Here is a 13,479-nt window from a genome sequence, read left to right on the forward strand (position 1 = left end):
TCTATGTTCTATGTTCCACTTCCTCATCCAAGTCATTTATAAAAACCACGAAGAGCAGAGGTCCCAGAATAGATTCCTGTGGGACACCACTGTTCAACTTCCAGGCGGAATACTTACCATCCACAACCACGCGCAGTCTTCTTTCGATCAGTCAATTCTGTATCCAGACAGCCAAATTTCCCTGTAGCACATGCCCCATAACTTTCTGAATGAACCTACCATGGGGAACTTTATCAATGCCTTACTGAAATCCATATATACCACATTCACTGCCCGACCTTCATCAATGTGTCTCATAACATCCTCAAAGAATTCAATAAAGCTTGTGAGGAATGACCTGCCCCTCACAAAGCCATGCTGACTATCTTTAATCAAACTATGTTTTCCTAAATAATCATAAATCCTATCTCTCAGAATCCTTTCCAGTATTCTGCTCACCACAGACGTAAGACTGACTGGTCTGTAATTCCCAGGGATTTCCCTATTCCCCTTCTTGAGCAGTTGTCATACCAGGCTGTGATGCAGCCAGATAGGATGCTTTCTATGGTGCATCTGTAAAAGTTGGTAAGAGTCAATGTGAACATGCCGAATTTCCTTTGGTTCCTGAGTAAGTATAGGCGCTGTTGTGCTTTCTTGGTGGTAGTGTCGACGTGGGTGGACCAGGACAGACTTTTGGTGATGTGCACCCCTCAGATTTTGAAGTTGTTAACCATCTCCACCTCGGCCCCGTTGTTGCTGACAAGGGTGTGCGCAGTACTTTGCTTCCTGAAGTCAATGACCAGCTCTTTAGTTTGGCTGGCATTGAGCGATAGATAGTTGCCACTAGGTTCTCTATCTCCCTCCTGTATTCTGACTTGTCGTTATTCGCGATCCGTCCCACTATGGTCGTGTCATCAGCAAACTTGTAGATGGAGGTGGAACCAAATTTTGCCACGCAGTCATGTGTGTACAGGGAGTATTGATCTTCGGGTAAGCATTCTCCAAGGCGGCCTTCAGGACGCGCGGCAACGCAGAATTGCCGAGCAGAAACATATAGCCAAGTTCCACACACGAGTACGGCCTCAACTGGGACCTTGGATTCATGTCGCATTACATTCACCCCCCGACCATCTGGCCTGGGCTTGTGAAATCCCACCAACTGTCCTGGCTTGAGACAATTCACACCTCTTTAACCTGTGATTATCCCTCTCTCCAGTTGCTCCAAGAGCCGGTGCAGACTCAAAGGGCCGAATGGCCTCCTTCTGCACTGTAAATTCAATGATAATCTATGATTAATCTAGGACAAAGGTTCGGCACAACATCGTGGGCCGAAGGGCCTGTTCTGTGCTGTATTTTCTATGTTCTATGTCTGGAATTGTAAAGACTTATTACCTGCAAAGACTCACAAACAAAGTATCATCTTGCATCATTGACTTTGTCTACATATACGTTTCTGCAACCCACCTCTAGATTCACCTGAGGAAGGAGCTGTGTGCCGAAAGCTAGTGATCCGAAACAAACCCGTTCAGATTTTAACCTGGTGTTGTAAGACGTCTTACCGTACAGGGAGTATAGTAGGGGGCTAAGTACGGAGCCTTGCGGGGCCCCGGTATTGAGGACTATTGTGGAGGTGTTGTTTATTCTTACGGATTGTGGTATGAGGGTCAGAAAATCGAGGATCCAGTTGCAGAATGAGGAGCCAAGTCCTAGGCTTTGGAGCTTTGATAATAATCTTTATTGTCACAAGTAGGCTTACATTAACACTGCAAGTTACCGTAAAAAGCCCCTAGTCGTCACATCCCAGCACCTGTTTGGGTACACAGAGTGAGTTCAGAAGGTCCAATTCACCAAACAGTACGTCTTTCGGGGCTTGTGGGAGGAAACCGGATCACCCGGAGGAAACCCACGTAGGCACTGGGAGAACATGCAGACTCCGCACAATAGTGACCCAAGCTGGGAATCGAACCTAGGACCTTGGCGCTGTGGAGCAACAGTGCTACCCACTGTGCTACCGTGCAGCCCAAGATATGAGCTTGACTGGGATAATGGTGTTGAAGGCAGAGCTGTAGTCAATAAATAGGAGTCTGATTTAGGAGTCCCTGTTGTCGAGATGCTAGAGGGATGAGTGTAGGGCCAGGGACATGGCGTCTGTTGTGGACCGGTTGGAGCGGTATGCGAATTGCAGTGGATCAAGGCGTTCTGAGTGTATGGAGTTGATGCGCTTCGTGACCAACCTCTCGAAGCACTTCATTATGACTGACGTTAGGGCCACCGGCGGTAGTCATTGAGGCACGTTGCCTGGTTCTTCTTTGGCACCGGTATGATGGGGTAACCATTAGAGTGCAAGAGGGTCAAATTTTGTTTCCTGGCTCACAACAGATACTTATTCACTTACCCTTACCCATTACGCAAGTGCGTTGGTCTATGGAGGGTGTGGGGAAGTGTGACCCCTCAGACTCCGAGGGAGCCAGACACGCACGTACTCATGCACATACACAACACATCAGCAGCCAGTCTCTCTCTCTCTCCAACCAGCAGCCAGTCTCTCTCTCTCCAACCAGCAGCCAGTCGCTCTCTCTATCCAACCAGCAGCCAGTCTCTCCCTATCCAGCAGCCAGTCTCTCTCTCTCTCCCTCTCCAACGAGCAGCCAGTCTCTCCCTATCTCTCTCTAACCAGCAGCCAGTCTCTCTCTCGGGACCCGGCGTGGTGCTTCGACCACTGGCTTGGCATCAGGTCAGAGCCGAATCTTGTATCGATATGGCAGCGTGCCTACCCCGTCGAACACATCCAGATACTGAGCGAGGATGTCGTCAATGCCGGCCTGAAGATCCACCTTGGAGGATGCCGTTGTGCAAACCCGCTGCACGAGGTTCAGCTGCTTGCAGGCATGCGCGCCAAGTAGGGATGCCCTGTCTGGCTTGACAATTTCAAAACGTAACCGTGCATGGATGCTCCGGTTGGAGACGAGTAGATGGCTGGATCCCAGTGCCGTGATGGCATTTCCGTTGTAGCCCAGGAGCCTGCAGGCTGCTGGAAGGACCTTGGGGGGCTTCTTGATGCGTTTGAAATCTGCCTGTGAGAGGAGGTTGGCAGAAGCACCTGTGTCCAGCTTAAACTGGATGGAGCAGCGATCGACCTGCATCACCGCACGCCATTTATCCGCAGAATCCACAGCGAGGATGGATTGAGTTTGTTATGAGTTGGATGTGGCATATTCACATTTGGTAATGATGCCCACACAGGAGGCGGAGTCCAGGCATTCTTCCTCTGGATCTGTTGTGCTGCCAGGATCAGAATCCTGTAATCGTTGTTGCACACACTGAACGCACCATCGTCGGAATTGGGAGCGCTGCCCCGATTGGTGGTGCAGACCTGCACAAGGCTGCATCGTGTCCAGGCTTCCTGCAGTTTAAACATCGCCTGCCTCTTGCAGGGAAGTGTTTCTTTAAGTGGGCGTTGCCGTAGTTCGAGCACGTCATGACGTCGGCGTCCTGATGCTCCGCGCGTCGTCGCACATGCTCAGTGCGGGTGTCAGCCGCTTCATTATCCCGTTCGCATCCCGCATGCGTGGGGCCCTGGGAAAAGGGCGCAAAATGGTCGCTTTCATCAGTGCTGAGGTGCTGCATCCGGGAAATGGCCTGCACACACGCTACCTTCTGGGAAGCAAGTTTCTCATTTCCAGCCGATTTGTACTGGGCATAGCGATTTTTGGCATGCTCATGCACTGTGCATGTTTCAATCGTGACTAGCAGGGTCATATGCTTGATTTTCAGCAGCTGCTCGCTCAGGGGATCAGAGTGAACTCCAAAAATGATTTGGTCTCTTATCATGGAGTCAGCAATATCACCAAAGTTGCAGGACAGCGGTAGCTTAAAATTTAAATTTTAATTAATTGACGCAATGTCAGTTAGAGGGGTGCTGTGCTCTGACTGTGAGATGTGGCAGGTCCGGGAGGCTTCCAGCGTCCCGGATGGCTTCATCTGCAGAAAGTGCACCCAACTGGAGCTCCTCACAGACCGCATGGTTTGGTTGGAGCGGCAATTGGATGCACTTAGGAGCATGCAGGTGGCGGAAAGCGTCATAGATCGCAGTTATGTAGATGTGGTCACACCCAAGGTGCAGGCAGAGAAATGGGTGACCACCAGAAAGGGCAGGCAGTCAGTGCAGGAATCCCCTGTGGTTGTCCCCCTCTCGAACAGATATACCCCTTTGGATACTGTCGGGGGGGGGATAGCCTATCAGGGGAAAACAGCAGCAGCCAGAGCAGTGGCACCACGGCTGGCTCTGATGTTCAGAAGGGAGGGTCAAAGCGCAGAAGAGTAATAGTAATAGGGGACTCTATAGTCAGGGGCACAGATAGGCGCTTCTGTGGACGTGAAAGAGACTCCAGGATGGTATGTTGCCTCCCTGGTGCCAGGGTCCAGGATGTCTCCGAACGGGTAGAGGGCATCCTGAAGGGGGAGGGCAAACAGGCAGAGGTCGTTGTACATATTGGTACTAACGACATAGGCAGGAAGGGGCATGAGGTCCTGCAGCAGGAGTTCAGGGAGCTAGGCAGAAAGTTAAAAGACAGGACCTCGAGGGTTGGAATCTCGGGATTACTCCCTGTGCCACGTGCCAGTGAGGCTAGAAATAGGAAGATAGAGCAGCTAAACACGTGGCTAAACAGCTGGTGTAGGAGGGAGGGTTTCCATTATCTGGACCACTGGGAGCTCTTCCGGGGCAGGTGTGACCTGTATAAGAAGGACGGGTTGCATCTAAACAGGAGAGGCATAAATATCCTGGCCGCGAAGTTTGCTAGTGTCACACGGGAGGGTTTAAACTAGTATGGCAGGGGGGTGGGCACGGGAGCAATAGGTCAGAAGGTGAGAGCATTGAGGGAGAACTAGGGAATAGGGACAGTGGGGCTCTGAGGCAGAGCAGACAGGGAGAAGTTGCTGAACACAGCGGGTCTGGTGGCCTGAAGTGCGTATGTTTTAATGCAAGAAGTATTACGGGTAAGGCAGATGAACTTAGAGCTTGGATTAGTACTTGGAACTATGATATTGTTGCCATTACAGAGACCTGGTTGAGGGAAGGGCAGGATTGGCAGCTACACGTTCCAGGATTTAGATGTTTCAGGCGGCATAGAGGGGGATGTAAAAGGGGAGGCGGAGTTGCGCTACTGGTTCGGGAGAATATCACAGCTGTACTGCGAGAGGACACCTCAGAGGGCAGTGAGGCTATATGGGTAGAGATCAGGAATAAGAAGGGTGCAGTCACAATGTTGGGGGTTTACTACAGGCCTCCCAACAGCCAGCGGGAGATAGAGGAGCAGATAGGTAGACAGATTTTGGAAAAAAGAGTAAAAACAACAGGGTTGTGGTGATGGGAGACTTCAACTTCCCCAATATTGACTGGGACTCACTTAGTGCCAAGGGCTTAGACGGGGCGGAGTTTGTAAGGAGCATCCAGGAGGGCTTCTTAAAACAATATGTAGACAGTCCAACTAGGGAAGGGGCGGTACTGGACCTGGTATTGGGGAATGAGCCCGGCCAGGTGGTAGATGTTTCAGTAGGGGAGCATTTCGGTAACAGTGACCACAATTCAGTAAGTTTTAAAGTACTGGTGGACAAGGATAAGAGTGGTCCTAGGATGCATGTGCTAAATTGGGGGAAGGCTAATTATAACAATATTAGGCGGGAACTGAAGAACATAGATTGGGGGCGGATGTTTGAGGGCAAATCAACATCTGACATGTGGGAGGCTTTCAAGTGGCAGTTGAAAGGGATTCAGGACCGGCATGTTCCTGTGAGGAAGAAGGATAAATACGGCAATTTTCGGGAACCTTGGATGACGAGAGATATTGTAGGCCTCGTCAAAAAGAAAAAGGAGGCATTTATCAGGGCTAAAAGGCTGGGAACAGACGAAGCCTGCGTGGAATATAAGGAAAGTAGGAAGGAACTTAAGCAAGGAGTCAGGAGGGCTAGAAGGGGTCATGAAAAGTCATTGGCAAATAGGGTTAAGGAAAATCCCAAGGCTTTTTACACGTACATAAAAAGCAAAAGGGTAGCCAGGGAAAGGGTTGGCCCACTGAAGGATAGGCAAGGGAATCTATGTGTGGAGCCAGAGGAAATGGGCGAGGTACTAAATGAATACTTTGCATCAGTATTCACCAAAGAGAAGGAATTGGTAGATGTTGAGTCTGGAGAAGGGTGTGTAGATAGCCTGGGTCACATTGAGATCCAAAAAGAAGAGGTGTTGGGTGTCTTAAAAAATATTAAGGTAGATAAGTCCCCAGGGCCTGATGGGACCTACCCCAGAATACTGAAGGAGGCTAGAGAGGAAATTGCGGAGGCCTTGACGGAAATCTTTGGATCCTCGTTGTCTTCGGGGGATGTCCCGGAGGACTGGAGAATAGCCAATGTTGTTCCTCTGTTTAAGAAGGGTAGCAAGGATAATCCCGGGAACTACAGGCCGGTGAGCCTTACTTCAGTGGTAGGGAAATTACTGGAGAGAATTCTTCGAGACAGGATCTACTCCCATTTGGAAGCAAATGGACGTATTAGTGAGAGGCAGCACGGTTTTGTGAAGGGGAGGTTGTGTCTCACTAACTTGATAGAGTTTTTCGAGGAGGTCACTAAGATGATTGATGCAGGTAGGGCAGTGGATGTTCTCTATATGGACTTCAGTAAGGCCTTTGACAAAGTCCCTCATGGTAGACTAGTACAAAAGGTGAAGTCACACGGGATCAGGGGTGAGCTGGCAAGGTGGATACAGAACTGGCTAGGCCATAGAAGGCAGAGAGTAGCAATGGAAGGATGCTTTTCTAATTGGAGGGCTGTGACCAGTGGTGTTCCACAGGGATCAGTGCTGGGGCCTTTGCTCTTTGTAGTATATATAAATGATTTGGAGGAAAATGTAACTGGCCTGATTCGTAAGTTTGCAGACGACACAAAGGTTGGTGGAATTGCGGATAGCGACGAGGACTGTCGGAGGATACAGCAGGATTTAGATTGTTTGGAGACTTGGGCGGAGGGATGGCAGATGGAGTTTAATCCGGACAAATGTGAGGTAATGCATTTTGGAAGGTCTAATGCAGGTAGGGAATATACGGTGAATGGTAGAACCCTCAAGAGTATTGAAAGTCAAAGAGATCTAGGAGTACAGGTCCACAGGTCACTGAAAGGGGCAACACAGGTGGAGAAGGTAGTCAAGAAGGCATATGGCATGCTTGCCTTCATTGGCCGGAGCATTGAGTATAAGAATTGGCAAGTCATGTTGCAGCTGTATAGAACATTAGTTAGGCCACACTTGGAGTATAGTGTTCAATTCTGGTCGCCACACTACCAGAAGGACGTGGAGGCTTTAGAGAGGGTGCAGAAGAGATTTACCAGAATGTTGCCTGGTATGGAGGGCATTAGCTATGAGGAGCGGTTGAATAAACTCGGTTTGTTCTCACTGGAACGAAGGAGGTTGAGGGGAGACCTGATAGAGGTATACAAAATTATGAGGGGCATAGACAGAGTGGATAGTCAGAGGCTTTTCCCCAGGGTAGAGGGGTCAATTACTCGGGGGCATAGGTTTAAGGTGAGAGGGGCAAGGTTTAGAGTAGATGTACGAGGCAAGTTTTTTTACGCAGAGGGTAGTGAGTGCCTGGAACTCGCTACCGGAGGAGGTGGTGGAAGCAGGGACGATAGTGACATTTAAGGGGCATCTTGACAAATACATGAATAGGATGGGAATAGAGGGATACGGACCCAGGAAGTGTAGAAGATTGTAGTTTAGTCGGGCAGCATGGTCGGCACGGGCTTGGAGGGCCGAAGGGCCTGTTCCTGTGCTGTACATTTCTTTGTTCTTTGTTCTAGCAGGTGGAGGTTAGTTAAGAAGGAGTTGAAAGATTCATCTTTACCTTGTAGACGCTGTTTGAATATGTAACGCTCTAAGGCTTCATTGGTGTCCACTTCACCGTGACTGTCAAACTTGTCCAGGATGGTCTGAAACTTTGTATTGTCCTGGCCTTCGGTGAAATTAAAAGACTTGGAATTCGATGGCTTGATCACCCGCTGTTGAGAGGAGAAGCGTGATCTTCCTTGCATCAGACGCACCCACGAGGTCTGAAGCTTCGATGCACAGCAGAAACTTTTGCTTGAATGTCCGTCAGTTGGCAGAGATTGCTGGAGGTCCTGAGCTGGTGAGGAGCCTGAATCTTCTCCATGCTGGTGTATGGGACCTTGCATGACGAGGGGGTAGGAGATAAATGATTAAATGTTGCATCATGCTGGAGGTGGAAGAAAAGGCAGTGGATGGACTGTCAGATATGAAGACTGGTAGAGTGGAAGATGAGGCAGAGGGAACACTATTGTAGCCATGCACCATACAGCCGAATCTGAGGCAAACTGAGAAAATGGCTGCAGTTGCAGTATTAGCTGTAAATGGCCACCACGTTAAGTTCTCAAGGCATGATAGGAACATAAGCCAACCTTGCAGTTTTGATGAGTAGAGTTGAAAAGCCAGTTTTAATAAACAAGCCGCCCGGACAACATCCTGTGTTAAAAGCTAATTAACACACAATTCTGCAGTGGTAAAGGTGTCAAAATGAGATTGACAGCTTATCCACGACAGTTGTTGAACAAAAGGATGCCCTCACAGCATCCTACTGATCTACTGTATTCCATGGAAAATTCCAGTGCTGGGAGAAGAAATTGAATAAAAGCACAAAGACTCAGAACATCAAGCAGCAAACCTGGGAGTAATCTTTGGAACAAGAATGTGCCTGAACTGCAGTCAAAGACTCATTCCCTTCGACGTGAGCTTGATCATCTCATTTGGTGCAGCTAATACCTCAGCCTTTTACCTCATCATCGATTAGTAGTTCAGTGTAGGTTAAATGTGTTAAGAATTGTTAATAAAGTTCAGTTGTATGAAGCTCTTGTACTTGTCTCTTTGTCCGATATGTCGGTTTACCCTATCCCCTCCCTCCATAGCGAGGAGGAACAATCACACTATCATGGTTACATAAGAACACAAGAATTAGGAGGAGTTGGCAATTTAACCCCTCGAGTCTGCTCTGCCATTCACTGCGATCATGGCAAATCTCATCTTGATCTCATCTCCACCTTGCTGCACACTTCCCATAACCCCGTCATCCCGCTACTAATTAAAAATCTATCTATCTCCTCAAATTTGTTTAGTGTTCTGGCATCCACTGCACTCTGAGGCAGAGAATTCCACAGATTTATGACCCTTTGAGTGAAGAAATTCCTCCTCATTTCCATTTTAAATTTGTCACTCCCTCTCATTCTAGAATGTCCCAACAGGGGGAAATATCCGCTCTCCATCTACCCTGCTTATTGCCTTAAGCATATTACATACCTCAATTAGATCTCCCCTCATTCGTCTAAATTCCAGGACGTATAGGCCTAAACTGCTCAATCTCACTTCATAAGACAAGTCGTTCATCCCTGGAATCAATCTAGTGAACTAGAAAGAAGGGAGGATTTGAGAGCAGAAGTGCATGAATGGAACAGAAACAATTGGGGGTCCTGTAAATCAGGGTAGGAGTGAATTAGTGGTCGAGGAAAAAGGAAGAAATATCAAAAACGCTTGTAAGGAAGACTGCATCATTAGAACAGATACAATGGAGATGTAGAAAATGGGAGAATGTGATGGAGTGCTTACAGAATCTGAGGAAGTGCAGCTGCCATAAGAACATAAGATGTAAACACAGTAGGAGTACATTTGGCCCATCGGGTCTGTTCCGTCATTCAAAGAGATTGTGGCTGATCTGATATAATCCTCAATTCTACTTTCCCGCCTTATCCCCATAACACTGGATTCCCTTACTGCTTAGAAATCTGTTCATCTGGGGGGGGGGGCTGGCACTACCGAGCCTAAGTGAGTATTATTGGGCCGCTAATATTTCAATGGTGAGTAAGTGGATGGGAGAGGAGGAGGGAGCGGTGTGGAAGAGATTAGAGAGGGCGTCCTGTAGGGGGACTAGCCTACAGGCTATGGTGACAGCCCCATTGCCGTTCTCACCGAGGAACTACACCACAAGCCCGGTGGTGGTGGCTACACTGAAGATTTGGGGACAGTGGAAACGGCATAGGGGAAAGACTGGAGCCTTGGGGGGGTCCCCGATAAGAAACAACCATAGGTTTGCCCCGGGGGGAATGGATGGGGGATATGGAATGTGGCAAAGAGCAGGAATAACGCAACTGAAAGATCTGTTTGTGGATGGGAAGTTCGCGAGTCTGGGAGCGCTGACCGAGAAATATGGGTTGCCCCAAGGGAATGCATTCAGGTATATGCAACTGAGGGCTTTTGCGAGGCAACAGGTGAGGGAATTCCCGCAGCTCCCGACACAAGAGGTGCAGGACAGAGTGATCTCAAAGACATGGGTGGGGGATGGTAAGGCGTCAGATATATATAGGGAAATGAGGGACGAAGGGGAGACTATGGTAGATGAACTAAAAGGGAAATGGGAAGAAGAGCTGGGGGAGGAGATCGAGGAGGGGCTGTGGGCAGATGCCCTAAGCAGGGTAAACTCGTCGTCCTCGTGTGCCAGGCTAAGCCTGATTCAGTTTAAGGTATTACACAGGGCACATATGACTGGAGCACGGCTCAGTAAATTTTTTGGGGTGGAGGATAGGTGTGCGAGGTGCTCGAGAAGCCTAGCGAATCATACCCATATGTTTTGGTCATGCCCGGCACTACAGGGGTTTTGGATGGGGGTGAGTAGTTAGTTTAAAAGCTCTTACCTTTACAGGAGCAGCCCTTTGGATTTCGGCGGCAGCGGTGCGCAGGGGCCTTCTTGGAGGTGAGTAGTTAGTTTAAAAGCTCTTACCTTTACAGGAGCAGCCCATTGGATTTCGGCGGCAGCGGTGCGCAGGGGCCTTCTTGGAGGTGAGTAGTGAGTTTAAAAGCACTTACCTTTACAGGAGCAGCCCTTTGGATTTCGGCGGCAGCGGTGCGCAGGGGCCTTCTTGGAGGTGAGTAGTTAGTTTAAAAGCTCTTACCTTTACAGGAGCAGCCCATTGGATTTCGGCGGCAGCGGTGCGCAGGGGCCTTCTTGGAGGTGAGTAGTGAGTTTAAAAGCACTTACCTTTACAGGAGCAGCCCTTTGGATTTCGGCGGCAGCGGTGCGCAGGGGCCTTCTGGGAGGTGAGTAGTTAGTTTAAAAGCTCTTACCTTTACAGGAGCAGCCCATTGGATTTCGGCGGCAGCGGTGCGCAGGGGCCTTCTTGGAGGTGAGTAGTGAGTTTAAAAGCACTTACCTTTACAGGAGCAGCCCTTTGGATTTCGGCGGCAGCGGTGCGCAGGGGCCTTCTGGGAGGTGAGTAGTTAGTTTAAAAGCTCTTACCTTTACAGGAGCAGCCCATTGGATTTCGGCGGCAGCGGTGCGCAGGGGCCTTCTTGGAGGTGAGTAGTGAGTTTAAAAGCACTTACCTTTACAGGAGCAGCCCTTTGGATTTCGGCGGCAGCGGTGCGCAGGGGCCTTCTGGGAGGTGAGTAGTTAGTTTAAAAGCTCTTACCTTTACAGGAGCAGCCCATTGGATTTCGGCGGCAGCGGTGCGCAGGGGCCTTCTTGGAGGTGAGTAGTGAGTTTAAAAGCACTTACCTTTACAGGAGCAGCCCTTTGGATTTCGGCGGCAGCGGTGCGCAGGGGCCTTCTGGGAGGTGAGTAGTTAGTTTAAAAGCTCTTACCTTTACAGGAGCAGCCCATTGGATTTCGGCGGCAGCGGTGCGCAGGGGCCTTCTTGGAGGTGAGTAGTGAGTTTAAAAGCACTTACCTTTACAGGAGCAGCCCTTTGGATTTCGGCGGCAGCGGTGCGCAGGGGCCTTCTTGGAGGTGAGTAGTTAGTTTAAAAGCTCTTACCTTTACAGGAGCAGCCCATTGGATTTCGGCGGCAGCGGTGCGCAGGGGCCTTCTTGGAGGTGAGTAGTGAGTTTAAAAGCACTTACCTTTACAGGAGCAGCCCTTTGGATTTCGGCGGCAGCGGTGCGCAGGGGCCTTCTGGGAGGTGAGTAGTTAGTTTAAAAGCTCTTACCTTTACAGGAGCAGCCCATTGGATTTCGGCGGCAGCGGTGCGCAGGGGCCTTCTTGGAGGTGAGTAGTGAGTTTAAAAGCACTTACCTTTACAGGAGCAGCCCTTTGGATTTCGGCGGCAGCGGTGCGCAGGGGCCTTCTGGGAGGTGAGTAGTTAGTTTAAAAGCACTTACCTTTACAGGAGCAGCCCTTTGGATTTCGGCGGCAGCGGTGCGCAGGGGCCTTCTTGGAGGTGAGTAGTGAGTTTAAAAGCACTTACCTTTACAGGAGCAGCCCTTTGGATTTCGGCGGGAACCGGAAGTTCGACCTCTGGCAAGTCCCCCCCCCCCCCCAATAAATTCTGGTGGAGAGGAAACCCGAGACACTACACGTGTAGTGTCTCCCACCCACCCTCCTCCTCTAACCTAATAATAAGACCCATTGGTGGAAGGTAAGTGCCATATTATATTATATATTATTAGCATTGTGCAGGCCAAGGATTGGAGGTGGAGGAGCAGTCTCTGTCAGCGAGAGAACCTGAGAACATCTCAGAAGGTAAGCAAGTGATTTTTACTTTTATACCTTTTTTCAAATTGTGTGTGTCGGGGGGGACAGAAAAGCTGTGACCTGAGTGGCTGGTTGGGATTCTAACCTAAATTTTTTTGACTATTTGGGAACTAATTAAACATAATAACTTAATTATAATTTAGAGGATATCTAAGCCAGAGATCGGAGGATATTATAGTTAGCTATCGCATTTCTATTAGAAATCTAGTGCTAGGAAACAGATAGTTGACAGTAACTTTGTAATTTAAAAAAAAAAAAGTATTTATAAAAAAAAGACAAATTTTAATTTTAATTAATTGACGCAATGTCAGTTAGAGGGGTGCTGTGCTCTGACTGTGAGATGTGGCAGGTCCGGGAGGCTTCCAGCGTCCTGGATGGCTTCATCTGCAGAAAGTGCACCCAACTGCAGCTCCTCACAGACCGCATGGTTCGGTTGGAGCAGCAATTGGATGCACTTAGGAGCATGCAGGTGGCGGAAAGCGTCATAGATCGCAGTTATGTAAGTGTGGTCACACCCAAGGTGCAGGCAGAGAAATGGGTGACCACCAGAAAGGGCAGGCAGTCAGTGCAGGAATCCCCTGTGGTTGTCCCCCTCTCGAACAGGTATACCCCTTTGGATACTGTCGGGGGGGATAGCCTATCAGGGGAAAACAGCAGCAGCCAGAGCAGTGGCACCACGGCTGGCTCTGATGTTCAGAAGGGAGGGTCAAAGCGCAGAAGAGTAATAGTTATAGGGGACTCTATAGTCAGGGGAACAGATAGGCGCTTCTGTGGACGTGAAAGAGACTCCAGGATGGTATGTTGCCTCCCTGGTGCCAGGGTCCAGGATGTCTCCGAACGGGTAGAGGGAATCCTGAAGGGGGAGGGCAAACAGGTAGAGGTCGTTGTACATATTGGTACTAACGACATAGGCAGGAAGAGG

The 13,479-nt window shown here is 49.4% G+C and overlaps 1 protein-coding gene across 4 annotated transcripts in view; it reads right to left on the minus strand.

Moving 5' to 3' along the window:
• Positions 1 to 13,479, minus strand: part of LOC140419086 (zinc finger protein 292-like) — a 277,845-nt gene that overhangs the window by 37,369 nt on the left and 226,997 nt on the right. For 2 of the 4 annotated variants that reach the window (XM_072502854.1, XM_072502860.1), the window contains exon 5: positions 7,872 to 8,192. The exons of the other annotated variants lie outside the window; for them this stretch is intronic. In XM_072502854.1, the coding sequence (XP_072358955.1) occupies positions 7,872 to 8,192 (321 nt within the window). The remainder of the gene's footprint in view (positions 1 to 7,871; positions 8,193 to 13,479) is intronic. 4 annotated transcript variants of the gene reach the window in all.

Source organism: Scyliorhinus torazame, chromosome 1, assembly GCF_047496885.1.
Source record: "Scyliorhinus torazame isolate Kashiwa2021f chromosome 1, sScyTor2.1, whole genome shotgun sequence".
Classification (NCBI taxonomy): domain Eukaryota; kingdom Metazoa; phylum Chordata; class Chondrichthyes; order Carcharhiniformes; family Scyliorhinidae; genus Scyliorhinus; species Scyliorhinus torazame.